We start from the raw sequence: 15,480 nt of genomic DNA on the forward strand, positions 1-15,480 counted from the left end.
AACAGCCATTCCCATTCCACAGAATCGAAGGCCTTCATGGCTTCGAAAGAGACCACCGCCATGTCCTTCCAGGAGTCCCTAACCTGGTCCATCTCATGGTGCAACTGATGGAGATTCATTGTGGTGCTCCGCCTCCCTACGAACCCACACTGATCCGGGAGTAGCAGACATGGGGCCACCCAAGACAATCTGGTAGCTAATACCTTTCCCACAATTTTCGCGTCAACATTTAATAACTAAATCGGGCGACAGGATGAGCATTCAAGGGGGTCCTTACGTTCCTTAAATAGGACCGTTATTATCGCTTCCTGCATTGATTCTGGTAGAATCCCTGTCTCAAAGGCCTCGTCATTTTAAATTGGGGAACCAATAGCTCCTCAAACCTACAGTAGAACTCCACCGGGAATCCATCCCCTCCCAGAAATGTACCCTTCCCCAATGCGCGCAATGCCTCACATATTTCGGATCCTTCAATTGGTCCATTTAACTTCTCGCTGATATCCCCTGCGAGGACCAGCAATTCCGCCATATTTAAGAGCTCCTGTGCGTCCTCATCTGAATATGACTCTTCCATCATACACAAGGATTGATAGAAGTTTTGAAAGGCTTCATTCATTCCTGCCTGGGTGGTGGTAAATTCCCCAGAGTTTTGCCTAATCTGGATTATGGTGTGCCGGCGATACTCCCAACGGATCAACCAAACCAGTAGGCGCCCACCTTATCTCCCTCCCCATAAATTCATACGTCCCTTTGTCGCATGTAAAATTTTGAAAGTGAGTCCTGTGTCTCCTGATGGGAAGCCAAGGTGACAGTCAATTCCATACCCCTGTATTGTCCTGCCCCTATTCCCAGTTCCAAGGTAGCTATCTCCCCTTCCAATTTCTATAGTTTCTCCTGCAGAGTTTTCCTGACCCCTATTGATTTAGCTATACAAATTCCCCTAACCATGACCTTAAACGCTTCCCATAACGATTCCCCCACCTTTCCACCAAACCATTGTTGAACTCAATGAAGGCTGTCATCTCTTCTCTCAGTGATTCTTTAAATGCCTCATCCTCCAGGGCTGCGGCTGAGAGTCTCCAGGAATACAGTGACGACCTTCACCATATCCCCCCCATGTTTGTTACCAAGGGTGAGTGATCCGAAAGGATCCTTCCCAGGTACTCCGTGCTGCTGAATTTACAGAAGTGTTCCGTCGCGACAAACAAGTAATCCAGCCGAGAGTACATTCCATGCATCCCGGAGAAATAAGAGTACCCCTGATCTTGGCCATGAGATGCCCTTCACAACTCCACCAAGTCCCAATCTCCTGTTATCTTCCGCAGTGACAACGCTGCCTGCTGTTTCAGTGAGCATGAGCTCCCTGTACTGTCCAGGTTCGGATCTAACAAGCAATTAAAATCCCCTCCGCATAAAAACACTCCCTCGCAGTACCCGCCCACCAGTTGCATCACAGAGGTGAACTATTCTTTGTCATCCACATTAGGAGCAAAAGAGTTAACCATGCAAATGTCTTTACCTTCCAACAAACCCTTAAGCACTACCGTTCTTCCAATCTCATCCGTTACAACCCTGCCCACCTGCACCGGCAACCCGGCCGCCACCCAAATCAACACTCCTCTCGCATATTTTGATTAAGATGTTCCCACTACTCCCCCCCTCCCATCTCCTAAGTAGATCTAAATCTTTACGTACCATATGGGTTTCTTGTATCAGAGCAAGCTGTATTGCATGTCGCTTTAAAAAGCCCCCTATCCGTCGACATTTCAACTTTTTAACCTAGACCTCGGACATTCCATGTCCCAATTATCAAACAATCACCCTTTGTTCCGGCTGCAGTTGTCTCATCCCTTACCCATCGCTGTGGTCCCCCCTAGCCTCGTCTGAGTCGCTCCCATCCAATCCATTAGCCTCGCTTCAAACTTCACCCAACTGGGCAAGCGTGCCCAACTTGTGTGCTCCCAACTCCCCTCCCCCTCCCACTGCCCCCCTCTTCACTCTCCTATTTAACCCCTTAATTTTCCCCAACTGGGCGCTCGGCACCTCCACTCTTCCCCCTGATCCATCAACTCCCACCCGTTCCCCCCCCCGGACCTCCTCCAACCATGGTCCGAATCCCCTTCTCCCCAACTCTTCACCTTGAACTGTTCCCCCACCCACTCCCTCCTCTAGTGGAGGAATGATCGTCAGTCCAGGGGATCCCCCTTTTGCCTTCGTTCTACCTGTCCTTTAAAACATATCTCGCTCTCCCACCTCCAATCTTTAAGCTGGTGCCTCACCTCCTTACAGACACTCTCTTGCCATTCTCAGTTTCCAGCTCCCCCCACCTCTTTTAGTCACCCGACCACTGTGCTGCGTATCTAGCCAGGCCCACACCTCCTGCGGTGATCCAAAAAAACATGATTTCCATCCTGCAATAACCTTCAATTTTGCCGGAAAAAACATGTATTTAATGTTTAACTCTCTGAGGCGGCGCCTCACTCCGTCATAAGTTTTACGTTGGCATTGTACTTCCAATGTGAAATACATAACTTTGTGTTCTCCACTTCATAGTAGCCCACCCTTCGGGACTCCTGTAGGATGGCATCCCCGTCTCTGAAGTTTAAGATTTTCACCACTATTACTCTCTGCAGTCCTCCAGGGGGCGGGGCTCTGCCCGGTACTTTGTGTGCGCACTCCACTGTGAAAGGTTTCGACAGACCCTTCACTACTAGGGCATCTAAGATGAGCTGCTCCATGAAAAGTTCTGTGCTAGGTCCCTCCTCTATTTCCAGGACACCCACCATTTGGATGTTGCATCGCCGTGATCGCCCTTTTGCATCCTCCACCCTAGATTCCAATGTCCTGGACGCTCCTACCAAACCTGCCAACTGATTCTTGAGCAGTTGTAGGTCATCGTCCACGTTGCTTACTCTCTGCTCCACCTCTGTGACCCTCTCACACACCTTCCTGAGGTCCGCCCTCACCGGGGACATATCCACCCCTACTTCCTTAATGCTCCCCTCAAGGGACGGGTGTCCGGTCAAAGGTTCGACACCAAAAGGATCGAATGCAATAGGGTCAAGGCAATAGGACCGAAAACCAAAGGGTCGAATTTTTTTTTTTTAAATATTGCTTTTTTTGGTTTTCGTATAGTAAAAAAAAGTGGGTTTTACACCAAAAACAGAGGTTTGGGAGTAACCCCCCAAACAAAAAAAAAAAACAAAAAATTCGACCCTTTGGTTTTCGGTCCTTTTGATTCGACCCTATTGCATTTCGGTCCTTTGGATTCGATCCTTTGACCTATAACCCAAGGGAGGTTGTTGTGGCTTGGATTTCTTCCATCAGGGCATCCAAGGTCACCCCTCCAACAGCACCTTCCACTTCCCGGCCCACCTCCTCATTCTTCTGATGTTTATTTTTCGGGTCTGTGTACTTGTCCATCTTTTGTTGAAACTTTACCATTGTCTCTGTTCTCGGTCAGCCCAGCCCTAATTTGTGTCTTTGCGTAGTCCGTGTTCCCTCTCTTTGGAGCTTGGCAGTCAGGGCTTAACACCCTCCAAATTATATTCTCTTCCTTCAGGGGAAGTGGTTGTGGAGGTCTCTCTGTTTCTCAAGTAGGATCTCGCATGGGAGGGGTCCAGGGTGCTCCTCCCCCTAGGAACCCGTTGCGTTCCTGTTACTGGGTTGTCGTGTCCCTGTTCCGCCTCCCGCGGTAGCCTCTTGTCCCCAAAATATTGGCAAGTGATTATCCGGGTCAGACACCATCTCCTTGGTGCCAATGCGTTGTGCAATATTCCCCCCCACACCTGGGATCAGAGTCTATTAGTTACTTGCGAGGGGGTGGGGGGCTCCTTACTGTTAACTATGTGGAGGAAAAAAAAAAAAGGGAGACAGAGCTAACCGTCCGTCCAGCACTCCGCTGCGCATCTGGGTTGATATTCCCTGTGCGGATCTTCTATGTTCTCCCCCATAACACTGCTCCTACCTATGGCCTGTTCCGCTTCGATGTTGATCCCGGTTCCCAGGGGGTGCAGAGACTCACATGGGTATTCCGGGTCCTCGCTCGTCCTTCTCTTGGTCCGGCAGCGCCTCTCCTCCACGGTCCTCATTAGCGCCTCCTTGCCTCCCCAGTGCTCCTCTGCTCATCGACCTTCGCTCCGTCGGGGCTCCACTCCTCTCATCCGGGGAGTTAGAGATATGCATTACCAAAGTGCTGCTCTGCCCGCAATACCACAGCTTTCCTTTCCTGCAACTTCAGGTCGGATGGCGCTTCACGTCCCCAACATTCAATGTTCTACGGGCTCTCATTGACACTCTTCCTCGTGATCAGGGCTCTCTGCTCCATTAATTCGCCCTGATTCTCCTGCCGGGGTCTGCCAACTTCAGGCCTGCTGCCCGCGATCGGCTACGGTGGCCATCTTGACTCCGAGTCCCCTCTGCCGTATTCCTGCCAAGTCGAGCTGTGCTTCGCCTCCAAACTTTCACTGATTCTACCTTCACCGTTCCCCCGGTCCAGACTGAGTCGGGGGACCATCTCAATAAGTCATTAGCAGGATTTCCACCAGGATCTTGATGGGCGGTCCGGGAGCCACAGAGAACTACGTGCTCATGCTCAGGCTGCTAGCCACGCCCCCACCAAAACAAACTTTTGTTGAACTGTATTACAAGCTAAAAGGTGACCTGGGCTGGATTGAGAGAAAGCCGAGAGGCCCAGCAGATATACTAGTGACTTTTTGTTGAATGCCAAGTGGGCACTGGTCCACGAAACAAACTGCATCCTTGTGTCCGAAGCCAGAGTGTGTCGCAAGGTCCAAGTGTGCCACCTTACCCCGTGCTACAAAATGTGGGGTAGGGAGTTTACTCTGCCATACTGACATTTCTTTTGAACACTGATTTTCCTTTTTGCATTGCACATTCCCTTTACACATGCATTGTATTAGAAAGAGGGCAGGTATTAGATTTGTTAGTATAGGCCATTTTATTTTCACTAATGACTGACTAGGACTGTATTTTCTTTTTGTTTGATGGTCGAGAATGCTCCCGTCATAGTTATAGGGCAAGATAGGAGTTTCCAACCCCTTTAAAACCATCAATAAAGGTTACGTGTGATACCATGCTTCCCTTACGGAAGCAAGACATTGCAGAGCAACACAGGTTGAATCCTGGCTCTGCGCTTAGAGACTGTTCTCCGGTATTAAGTGTGCTATAAAAGATTAATTAATGTTATCAGATGGCTCTATGCTATTCAATGGGAGGATATCTGTTGTCTGTTTGGTGAACTGCAGCCTTCAACATCAATTTAATTGTGTGTTCAGCTTCATCTTTTCCACACAAGTCAGCTGCTTTGGATGGATCTACTAGGCATGTGTAACCATTCCAAATTGGAGCAAATAAAAAATACTGCTTTAATTGAATGTTATGGATGGAAGCCTCACAATGGGTTAATACACAACATTAAAATGCAGCATAAAAGTGATAAACGTCATCAATGTACAAGCAGTATTCAACCAATTTCTCCCCAATATAGATGATTTCTCTCACAGCATAAAGTGAAAAACAAAATCAACGAACAAGCAATTGTGAAACAAATTAAGCACTATTCAGCAAATCTCTCCCCAGATTAAACAGCCCCACTGGCCCTTCAAAATGGCTGCTGATGTAACAGAACTTTTGGCAGGGGGCACTGGCCATGCCAGACGAAGCAGCTGACTGACACCAGAGCCCCTCCCTTTGCATATTTGCAATGCAATTTGCAATCCATCTATATGTACTCTCTGTCTCCTCGGTCCTTGCGATTCTATTTCCACCTCACTCTCTCACCTTGGCTGGCTTCCCTTTCTCTCCCAACTTAAATTTCAATTCCTCTGTCTGGTTTTCAAATATCTCCATGACCTCGCCCCCCGATCTCTCTTCTCTCCTTTCATTTTTCACTCCCTCCCGCTCTCTCTGCTCGGCTGCCCTCTTCTTACTCACTGTACCTTGTGCCTCCTCACGATTCCGTTCTTTTCAGCTCTTGGCCCTCCTACATTGGAACTCCTTACCTCCTTCTATCCGCTCCATCCCCACCTACTCATCCTTCCGCACCTCCTTGAAAGCCCTACTTCTCCACTGCCCCCTGACTTTCCTTCCCTACCTTCTCTCCTTTACAGCTCCCCTGTTCCCTTCCTATCCCCTTTCCCCCCTTCCCCTTCTTCTCGCACCCACTTGATCTCAAATCAGTTATTTGTAACCATCCTTACCTACCTCCTCTCCCTTCCCTCTGCCCCAAGTCAATTGTTCTACATATTGTCTCACTGGTTTGTTTCATGATTGTAAATATGCTTCTTTCATGATTGTACCTTGTTGTTATACTGTAAAGCGCTTTGGATTAAAGCGCTATATAAACCTAATATAAACATAAACATATTTTCAGTAGTCTCACAGCCTTTTTTGGCACCGGGCAAAGCTCATTCCAACCAGTTCTAAAACAAATATCCTCTTCTATGTCCAGCCTCGATGAGTGAAAGAAAGGGATTGAGGCCTGGTGTCAGCAAGTGCGAAAGTGGGCTGTGCCCAAAGATAGTATCCAGTTCAGGGCCCACAGATCACGTGATTCCAAGATATAGTGCTTTCTGGAAGTGTACTTGCATGTTTGGCATTACAGTGCCCATGTTGCTCAGGATAATTTAATTGTACTTTGTGTAATTAAGGTTGATATATAAAGACAGTAATTCTAGTACATTTCATGATTTGCTTTTCCTCAAAGAAACATACCTCTTTGAACGTAAACAGTTCTGTAAAGGCCTCGTAGTGACTGTGTGCTTGAGAACCACTTCCTAATATACACAGTACTCTTGATGAAGCTGACTGCAGAAGCTGCAATTCAATACAATTAAGATTATGTAAAAAAACTAGCAGGGGTGTTTACAGATATAAGTGGAAAATCACTTCATATACTTAAATGATCAACAAAAAATGCTCTTCTTGAAAACATCCTCTTATAGTTTTAACTCATTTGTGGTAAACTCTTCCACGACCAACATCATATACTTCTGCTAACTATCTCCCCTTCTGTATTTCCTTGCCTGCGGATACGTCTCTCCCTCTCTTTCCCGCTTGAAGTATGAAGCAAAGAGGTTTTACTTGTGTTTACAGGGATTTGTAAGCAAAAACCGAACAACAATGAGATAAGAACATAATGACATATTCACAATTGATACAGCAGAGTTGACATGGTTGAAAAAGGAAAAAGGGATAATTTTTCTAACTAAAAACACAAGAGGCACTGTTTAGTATGTTGCTAGTAGTCTGTTGCTAGTAGTCAAAACGAGGTATTTCAAATATCACCCAATTATATGTTGGTATAATATTAGATATTTATAGCATGGGGCACAGGGAAAGTATTGAATAGAATAAATAGGGGTTATTTCCCTCATGCAATACTTCCTAGGTCAGCCAATTCTGCTTACTCCCCGGGTTCTCACTGGAAATCACTTAATGGAAACAAACACACATCTCTCCACTGCTAGAAATTGGCCTAGACTCTGATTCTATGTTGGTGCAAATTAATTTGCGTTTCCATGGGTTTTAATGAAATTCTGCCTGGGTTTTTAAAGGGCATGTGAAGGTTTTTTAATTCCATCTACTGCCCACATTCCCATTTGTCTTCCTGTTGGCACAGTGTGTAGTCTGGGCGATGTTTTAAGAGCAAATGAATGTGACAGGTTTTCTTGGAATCCCACTTGTGTATTAAAAGCTTTTCCATGTGCATCAGCTGCCCAGATCACAATTTCTATTGTCTGTGGGTCCGTTTTGGAGCAAATCATTTTGTGCTTTAATCCAATTTTCTTCAATTTGGACCCGAAGACTACCCTGCTTCTCATCCATTTCCAGCCTACTTGGAAATCCTGCCACAAAGACAGCATTCACTTTCTTTAAATTCTTATAATGTGCAATTTTCACCATAAGGTATCTTGGCACGTACTACGACAAAAAGATCAGACAATCAGATTTAGAGAGATGTCACAAGGTTTAGACTGTGGATGGTAACAGACAGAGAATTTCAATGTTGCTGTCTCGAACTGAGTAGCCACAGCCACCTTTCCATGTGAGGAGAGCTTGGCAGGAACTATAAGTCTTTGTTCAATTACCTCAATGATCATGTTAGTATGTGTTTTGGGAATTTATAAAGGGTACAATTGGGGCCAGTAACATGGTAGGCATGGAATACTATAAATGTGGTCCCTTGATCAATCGTATGTCAATGAAGTGATCTAATTGCTGGTAAAAAGTGATAATTGCGTCGGAGGTCGAATGAGGCAGGCCGCCCCATTCTGAAATAGCTTGTGTCTGTGGATTAGGTGGCCCAGATAGATTTCATTTCAGTAATTGAGACACGATGAGATGAAAGTGTGAAGATGTTTGATTAGTTGGGAAGAGGTCAATGATATGACATAGTGATCTGAGGGAGAATAAACCATTTTTGACTATGGAACTGATTTAGGCATCAGAGGTGACCAGTGGTCGAAATGTACAAAAAGAAGTAGCGGAACTATGTTCCCTACTGGACTGCACCGCTCCCACAAACCCCATCGCCGCGCCACCTGCCATGCACAATAAAAACCCCAAAACACATGTGCCTGTTCTTTAAGGTAATGTCCTGTTCAGTGCACTGAAAGTGCAAGTTTTAACTTCTTCCTACACTTTTAATTTAAAACGAAACCGTTCTGGAACGGTTTCTTTTTAAAATAAAAGTATAGGAACGGTAAAACTTAATTAAAAGAAGTAGAAGAGCACCGCTCCCGACCGCTCCCATCCACTTCGACCACTGGAGGTGACCGCCGAGTTGGTGAGTATTCCCAGTTTGTGGACTTTTTGCACTGGAGTGTGGCAGGGTCTGAGAGATAGAGGCTATATTTCTGGGATCCTGAATGGGGATTGAGAATTGAAAGAACTGATTGGGCTTCTGGTACAATTGAAATTAAGCCTCTTTGTGATCACTGAATATGAGCATTTCATCATGCAATTGATAAAGTTGATGGGCAATACGTTGAGGTGGTCTCTGGGTCTATGATCTATGATCTATCTGGGTTTCGTCCACATAGGTGAAGAAGTGGTAGTACAAACTGATGAGGTCTGCCAGTGGTCTGAGATAAATGTCAAAGAAGAGCAGCGATAGAATGGATCCTGGAGGTATTCTGCAGGATAGGTCTGTTTCTTCTGATTCAAAAAGATGTAATGCTATTGATTGTGTGCAGTTAGATAGGATGGATAAGGTCCACGTTAGCGCCATATTTTGGATTCCTGCACATTGTAGTGTGGTGAACCAGAAGAAGGACCTAGACTACAGTGGGTCATGGTTCAAGAGTGTTTATTCGAAAAGAAAGAAAAATGCCTATTTGGCCCTACACCCATGAGGGAAGTTCCCTACCTTCTAAAACAAAACTAAGGGTGTTCATCGAAGTAAAAAAGAAATAGTCCCGAGTCCAAATCCTAGTTAACTAACTGGCCCTACCACTTTAGAAAATCCAACTAAAAGAAAAAGGAGGCAGGAGCAATAGCCTCTGACTATGCCTTCTGCCTGGCCCAAACACTTAGATGACTTATTTTCAGTCTCAAAGTTCCTTTAGAATATAATGACACAGTTCACGGTCTTCTTGTAGATTCTGTTGATTAAAAAGACAAATGTCTTCTGTACCGTTTTCGCTTCCCTCTAGGAAAAGAAGGATTCTCCTTTGATCACTCTTCTAAGATTTGGACAAGTGTTCAGATCCCACAAGGATCCCTTTTAATATAATTCTCTATGCCCAACCTTCATGGCACTTGAACTCCCCAAAGTCATGTGGTTCTTTGGTAGGCGTACTGGCTCTCAATCAACTTAACAGACGTAGGAAGTCTGCATGCTCAGGTGTTCCAGGTTTTCGTAACCTAGTTGGCTTTTAAAGCCTTTTCACAAAGTGTTCATACTCCTTTCAGTCTGTTTTACCTATGATATATGCCCATCTGCACTCAAACTTCTTTCACTCTGTTTAATATAGGCGTATGCCCTGTCAGCTCCCTCAGGCTCTTGTGCTTTGCTGGCTTTTCTAGCCTTGGTATAAAGTGTTAGTATCTCTTTCTCTCTGTTTTACATAGGCTGTGTGCCCATTCAGTTCTCTCAAGCTCTTACCTTTGTTGGCTTTCCCAGCCCTGGTATAAAGTGTTTGGATCTCTTTCACCTTGCTTTGCATAGGGCATGTTCCTGTTCAGTTCTCTCAAGCTCTCGTACCTTTTGTCAGCTTTCCCAGCTGTGGCATAAAGTGTTCGTATCACTTTCACTCTGTTTTACAAAGGGCGTGTACTCGTTCAGTTCTCTCAAACTCTCATACCTTTGTCAGCTTTCCAAGCCGTTTCTGTGTTCGTGATTATCCAGTCTCTGTAACCTCATTGTTTTCGACAATCTTGGAAGCCAAAGTTTATAGCCCTGGGCTTTTCGCTTCAGGAGCGTTTGTTTCCCGGTAGGTGCTCGTGTCAGCAACAAAGGCACTTGCCATGTGGAGCTTGGGGATCCGGGCTTCCTTCTTCCCTCTGATGTCGGCGTTGTTTGTCGGGCACCAGGCCCACCACTGCTCTCATATGGTCAGGCCACCAGTTGAGATGGTTGTGTTCCTGCCTCTGTCTTTCTCTTGACCGGAGCCTCTTGCTCAGTCAGAACGCCTGCCTTTCAGCCTGCAGCTAGTGGTTCTCTCTTCCTCCACGCCACTGCGAGTTCCACGGCCTTACATGCCTCCGTCCCTCCAGGACATCATTTCCACACAGGCTTGCAGTTCGATCTGCTCTTATCTACATCATCAGAAATAAGAGAAATGTGTCTGTCTTCTTTGATTATGGCCTTTAGATGAAGTTCAGCATTACCTGGCGCCAAAGGAGTGAAATAAGGGTCCTGGTTTGTTAAAGTCATAATGGGACATACCAAAGTCTTTCCAACATCCATGTAGACAGAAATTGTGTTTTGGACAGAGTTCCTTATCGGAATGGGAGTCCTTGTCCCCAAGAGGGGAGTAACTCCCAGTGAGGTCTCTGGCGAGTCAGAAGAAGGACGCAGACACTTCAAGGACATGGTGCGTTTTTATTAAAGAAAAGATATAAGACATAACTTTCCCTATTCCTAAGGGTGATCCCTGCCTAAGTTATTAACTAAGGTGCTTGTCAGTCCACTGTCCAAAACTACCCGAGCTGACCCTACCACTATGAAAACTAACTTATATTTGGAGAATGACTCCCTTCTCCTGAGGGTACTTGTAGTACCAGTCTGTAGGATGCTTTATCAACATATGATCCTCAAGTAGTCTCTCGTGATTTCTTGGATTGGTTCTATGTTCTTTCATCGTCAGGATTTCTAACACCTTCCTTTTAAACGTGGACACCCCTCCCCCCCAAGCACCCCCTCCTGCTCTTATTTTTATTATTCCTGACCCCCAACCCCTTATCTGCCCTTTGCCACCCCTCTAAAAAAATTAGATTAACTTTTTTGTTATTTTATGCACGTTTAAAAGGCAGGCGTTAGAAAGCCTGGCGATGAGAGCACCTCGTACCTTTGGATTAGTCTCTGTAACTCTTATAATGGGCTTTTGGGATTTACATTCTCCTTGAAAGTTCATTTTGGGAATCTCTTGTAAGTTATATATTCTTGGCTGCCGTTTCCTGTGTCTCCTTGGAAGATACTATTATTCTAATAGTCTTTCCCTCCTGGCCAATTATAGCTCAGCTTGCTTTGGCCTACTTGGTCTTGCACTAGTTTCTCTGAACAGGGACTCAGAACATTCTCTCATTTTGATGTTGTGTTCTTCTTGCAGACGATATGTACTTACTTTCCCCTTTTCGCAGGGAATTGTTATCCACTGTTCTTTTCTCTTAGTATTCAAATTCTGAGCACTTCTTTCTCTAGTATCACGACATATAAAGTTCATAGGTTTCAGAGGTGGCTTTGCCTTTTTCCCCCCTTTCCAGGGATATGGCTATCCACTGATATTTTCTCTCATTGTTACTTCTTTCTCTTGTATTCGAACAGTTTAATTTGCTTCAATGGTAACTTTATCTCATGACTTCCACTGAGACTATTTGTTTGCATGGTGTAATGATCCCTTCTCGGCCTCCTGTTATTCCTGTTCTCCGAGTTACCTTTTATGATTAAGGAGAATGTCTTTGGGAGCCTCGTTCCTCTGGACCTTTTCTCTGTTCTTGGACCGCTGGCGCCTTCTCTTCATCGGCACGTCCCTTCTTGTGGTCCCCTCTCCTCTCTATGGTGTCCCGGTTTTCCGACGAGGGACCAGGCACCCTGTGGCTCTCTATGTGCAGTGGTATCAGCAACATTATTGGGACTGGCTGTCCACCACAGGCTCTCTGTGGTCTCGCCACCACCTTCCTCTAGGCTACAATAAAACTGTACTTTTTAAATTAGTCGTTAGACTTTTTCTGGTCTGCCTTCTACTCTATAAAGCATATAATTAGTTTCTTACCTACTTTGCTTCCCCACTTTAAACTGCAACTGTAACATTGCATACTACTAAGTATAACATTGTGTTCAGTTTAAAGTGTCTTCTTCATGTCCCTTGTGTGTGTGTGTGTGTGTGTGTGTGTGTGTATATATATATATATATATATATATATATATATATATATATATAGTATCTTGACTTTATCCACATTAATATTGTTAAACAATATACATATATTATCTGTGTGGAAGTCTCTTCCCCCTCCTAAGAGTGAGGCATTACAGCTCAAGCACATTAACCAGTGAGAGTTTGGTCTAACTTGGTGGAATCCCTGCTGGTCCATTAGGCTAGTCTTTCTAAACTCCACAATAGTGGTGGCTTAGATAAGCCTCCTAAAGATCCTGTGGCCCTGCCACCCATCAGGAAAAAAAGGCATTTTAACATGGCGGGTTGGTTACCACTACGATGTACATGTCTATACCTGTTTTTAAAAAGGTACTCTCCGTGTGTAATAAAATATGATCAACGCGGACTTCCACTTAAAAGGTCACAAATGAATGGCTCTCAGTAAAAATGTGTTTTAATCAAGCATTACAATTTATATATAAAGGCCCTTTTTAATTAAGATTTGTTAACTTTTTCCGTAAAAGTGGATGTCAGTGTGAAATAAAGAATGATCAGCACCTATGACAGCTTTTTTTAAATGTAATATGAATAAACATGTACATTCTCAATACTCAAATACGTATTGCACCATGTGTAAAAGCCTTGTTTTGTATAAAAACAAAATGTATGGGCCTCATTACGAGTTCAGTGGGGGGGTTAAAAAGTGGTGGTAATTCTGTTACTGCCCAAAGGCCTTCTGTTTTTTCCTATAGTGGGGGATTTACCACCATGCTGGAAGTAAATCCTCCACTTTAAGGCCAAACATCGGCAGAATGAATATAGCAGAATTACAGGTTGTGGTAATTTCTGCTAAAATCCCCATCGAGTCCTATGGAATAGAAAAAAGGGGATTAACACCGCCTTGCCACGGTCCCTAATCCTGTTGTAAATCCACAGGAGTGAGTGGTGGTAACAGTAATCGATTTTGTCAGTAATTCGGTCGTTTTACCAAACTCGTGTTGAGGTCCTATATATTTCCATGCAAAAGTGTCTGTACATAATAAGGAGTGATCAACAACGGCGGCAACATCTAGTTTAAAATATGTATCATGCACCAGAGCCTGGATATAACAGAATGTGTATTTTAATAAATAGTCATATACCCTTTTACAAAGAAGAAACAAAACTCTTCACGCTGTTATTAAACTGCTGCTCTTTGTTAGGGAGACTTCTCATAAATGTGCGTATTCCCTTCACCTTAGGGACCCCCAGCAACTTTGCTGGATTTTGAGGACTTGATTTTTTTAACTGGAGAGAGTGTGAGCCTTTTTTCCCACTCTCATGTATTTTGATGTGTGTTTTACTCTTGTGTTCTTTGATTATGGAGTTTAAGATAACTCCATAGGCATCATATTTTCATTGTTGTGTCACACAGCACCTTTAGTGCAGTGGCACAGGGATGTCCTTTGGACTTCCCAAGGTTTAAATACCTTCTCTGGGATGAACTACTGTTCCCCAGAGAATGTAAAGTTAAATTGACTTTACTAGTCTTTTTAAATTCATAGACCCAGCAGACACTATCTTCCTATAGAGTGCTGGAGGGGTTACTTAGTATCCACTATGTCTAAACACTCTTGCAGCTGTCAAAAGCTACCCTTTCCTATTGAAATGGCTGGTGGCAGTGGTTTTATAACGAACTACCATGATTTTTCCCAACCGCGAACACCGGTAGCTAATAATAGGGTGCCAGTTTGTGTCTTGAAGCAACGGCTACTTGAACTGAAGTGACTCCATTTTGTTTGCTCCAACGACGATCCCTTGCCGTGCAGGAGTCCCCCAACGTCCTCCCTCTTGTCCCCACGACTGAGGCTCAGGAACAGCGAGATCTGCAGGAACTGCCAGGAACCAACGTCTTCAGCTGCATCTTTTTGCTTCACATTAAGGTACTGTGCCATCCGGTTGAGAGGTCCTAACTCTTGCGGTGAAAGTGCGTGCAACTTTCCCAATTTACAGGCCTAATCAGCTTGTGACCCAGCATATCATTATTTTTCGTCTAAACTACTTCTGAGAGCATTTACAAAGACGTCTCCATTTGTTACCATAACTGATCTGTCCTATCCAAGAACACTAGACTATTGACTTTGGCCTGGCCTATTGATTTGAACTGACCCTCCTGGTACACTGAACCTTTGTATTGCCTAACAGAAGTGTTTTCTAATCCATTGTACAAACCTACGTCTTTTTATTCCTATTGAAAGTAATTGAAGTGCCATTGGCTCCTTTTTCAGGGGAGCTCAAACTGTCCCTACAACTTAGAGTTTGTTAATGTAGCGTATTGGTGTTTACTATTAAGTTGATTTCTACTAGTGAATGTTTTCTAAATGACTGTGTAAATAAATGTGTTAAGTATTTTTTACCAAGAAACCTTGAGTGTGAGTGTCTACTTGAACCACTGTGATTGTGATACTTCTGTGTAACTTCATCTACTGCTCACATTACCTCTTGAGATAAGCCTGGCTGCTCAGCTCGCTACCAAAAGGTGTGTGGTACAGACTTACACCTGTAGTCCTAATTGTGTGTGGTGTTCCCAGAGGTTATTGCATGCAATTCTGCCTAACACTCTTATTTAACAAAGCCGCAATCTTTCGGACTGCCTTCGAATAAATAGAATGTTAAAAAATGTCTGAGACCACCCTCTGTTCTGATAGAAGCAAGATACCTTTTCCGAACTGCTAAACCCATCCCAAACGTGCTTGTGCATGATTCCCAGTGCGACAACTGCTTAGTCAGGCAGGGACCCGTCTCGCCTACCAGACATACCGTAGCCAGTGCTTGGAAGAAGACGAAATCAATATCTGAGTACAGCATGACTGATAGTGGAATTCTGTACTACCTAGATATCACGGTGTAGCATGGCTTTAATCACCCAGGTGTGCAT

The 15,480-nt window shown here is 44.5% G+C and overlaps 1 protein-coding gene across 1 annotated transcript in view; it reads right to left on the minus strand.

Moving 5' to 3' along the window:
* CRYM (crystallin mu) overlaps positions 1-15,480 on the minus strand; it is a 358,261-nt gene that overhangs the window by 226,145 nt on the left and 116,636 nt on the right. The window contains exon 4 of the mRNA XM_069647676.1: positions 6,736-6,837. Coding sequence (XP_069503777.1) covers positions 6,736-6,837 — 102 coding nt within the window. The remainder of the gene's footprint in view (positions 1-6,735; positions 6,838-15,480) is intronic.

This window comes from Ambystoma mexicanum, chromosome 2q (assembly GCF_040938575.1).
Source record: "Ambystoma mexicanum isolate Mex_15411 chromosome 2q, UKY_AmexF1_1, whole genome shotgun sequence".
NCBI classification, from domain to species: Eukaryota; Metazoa; Chordata; class Amphibia; order Caudata; family Ambystomatidae; genus Ambystoma; species Ambystoma mexicanum.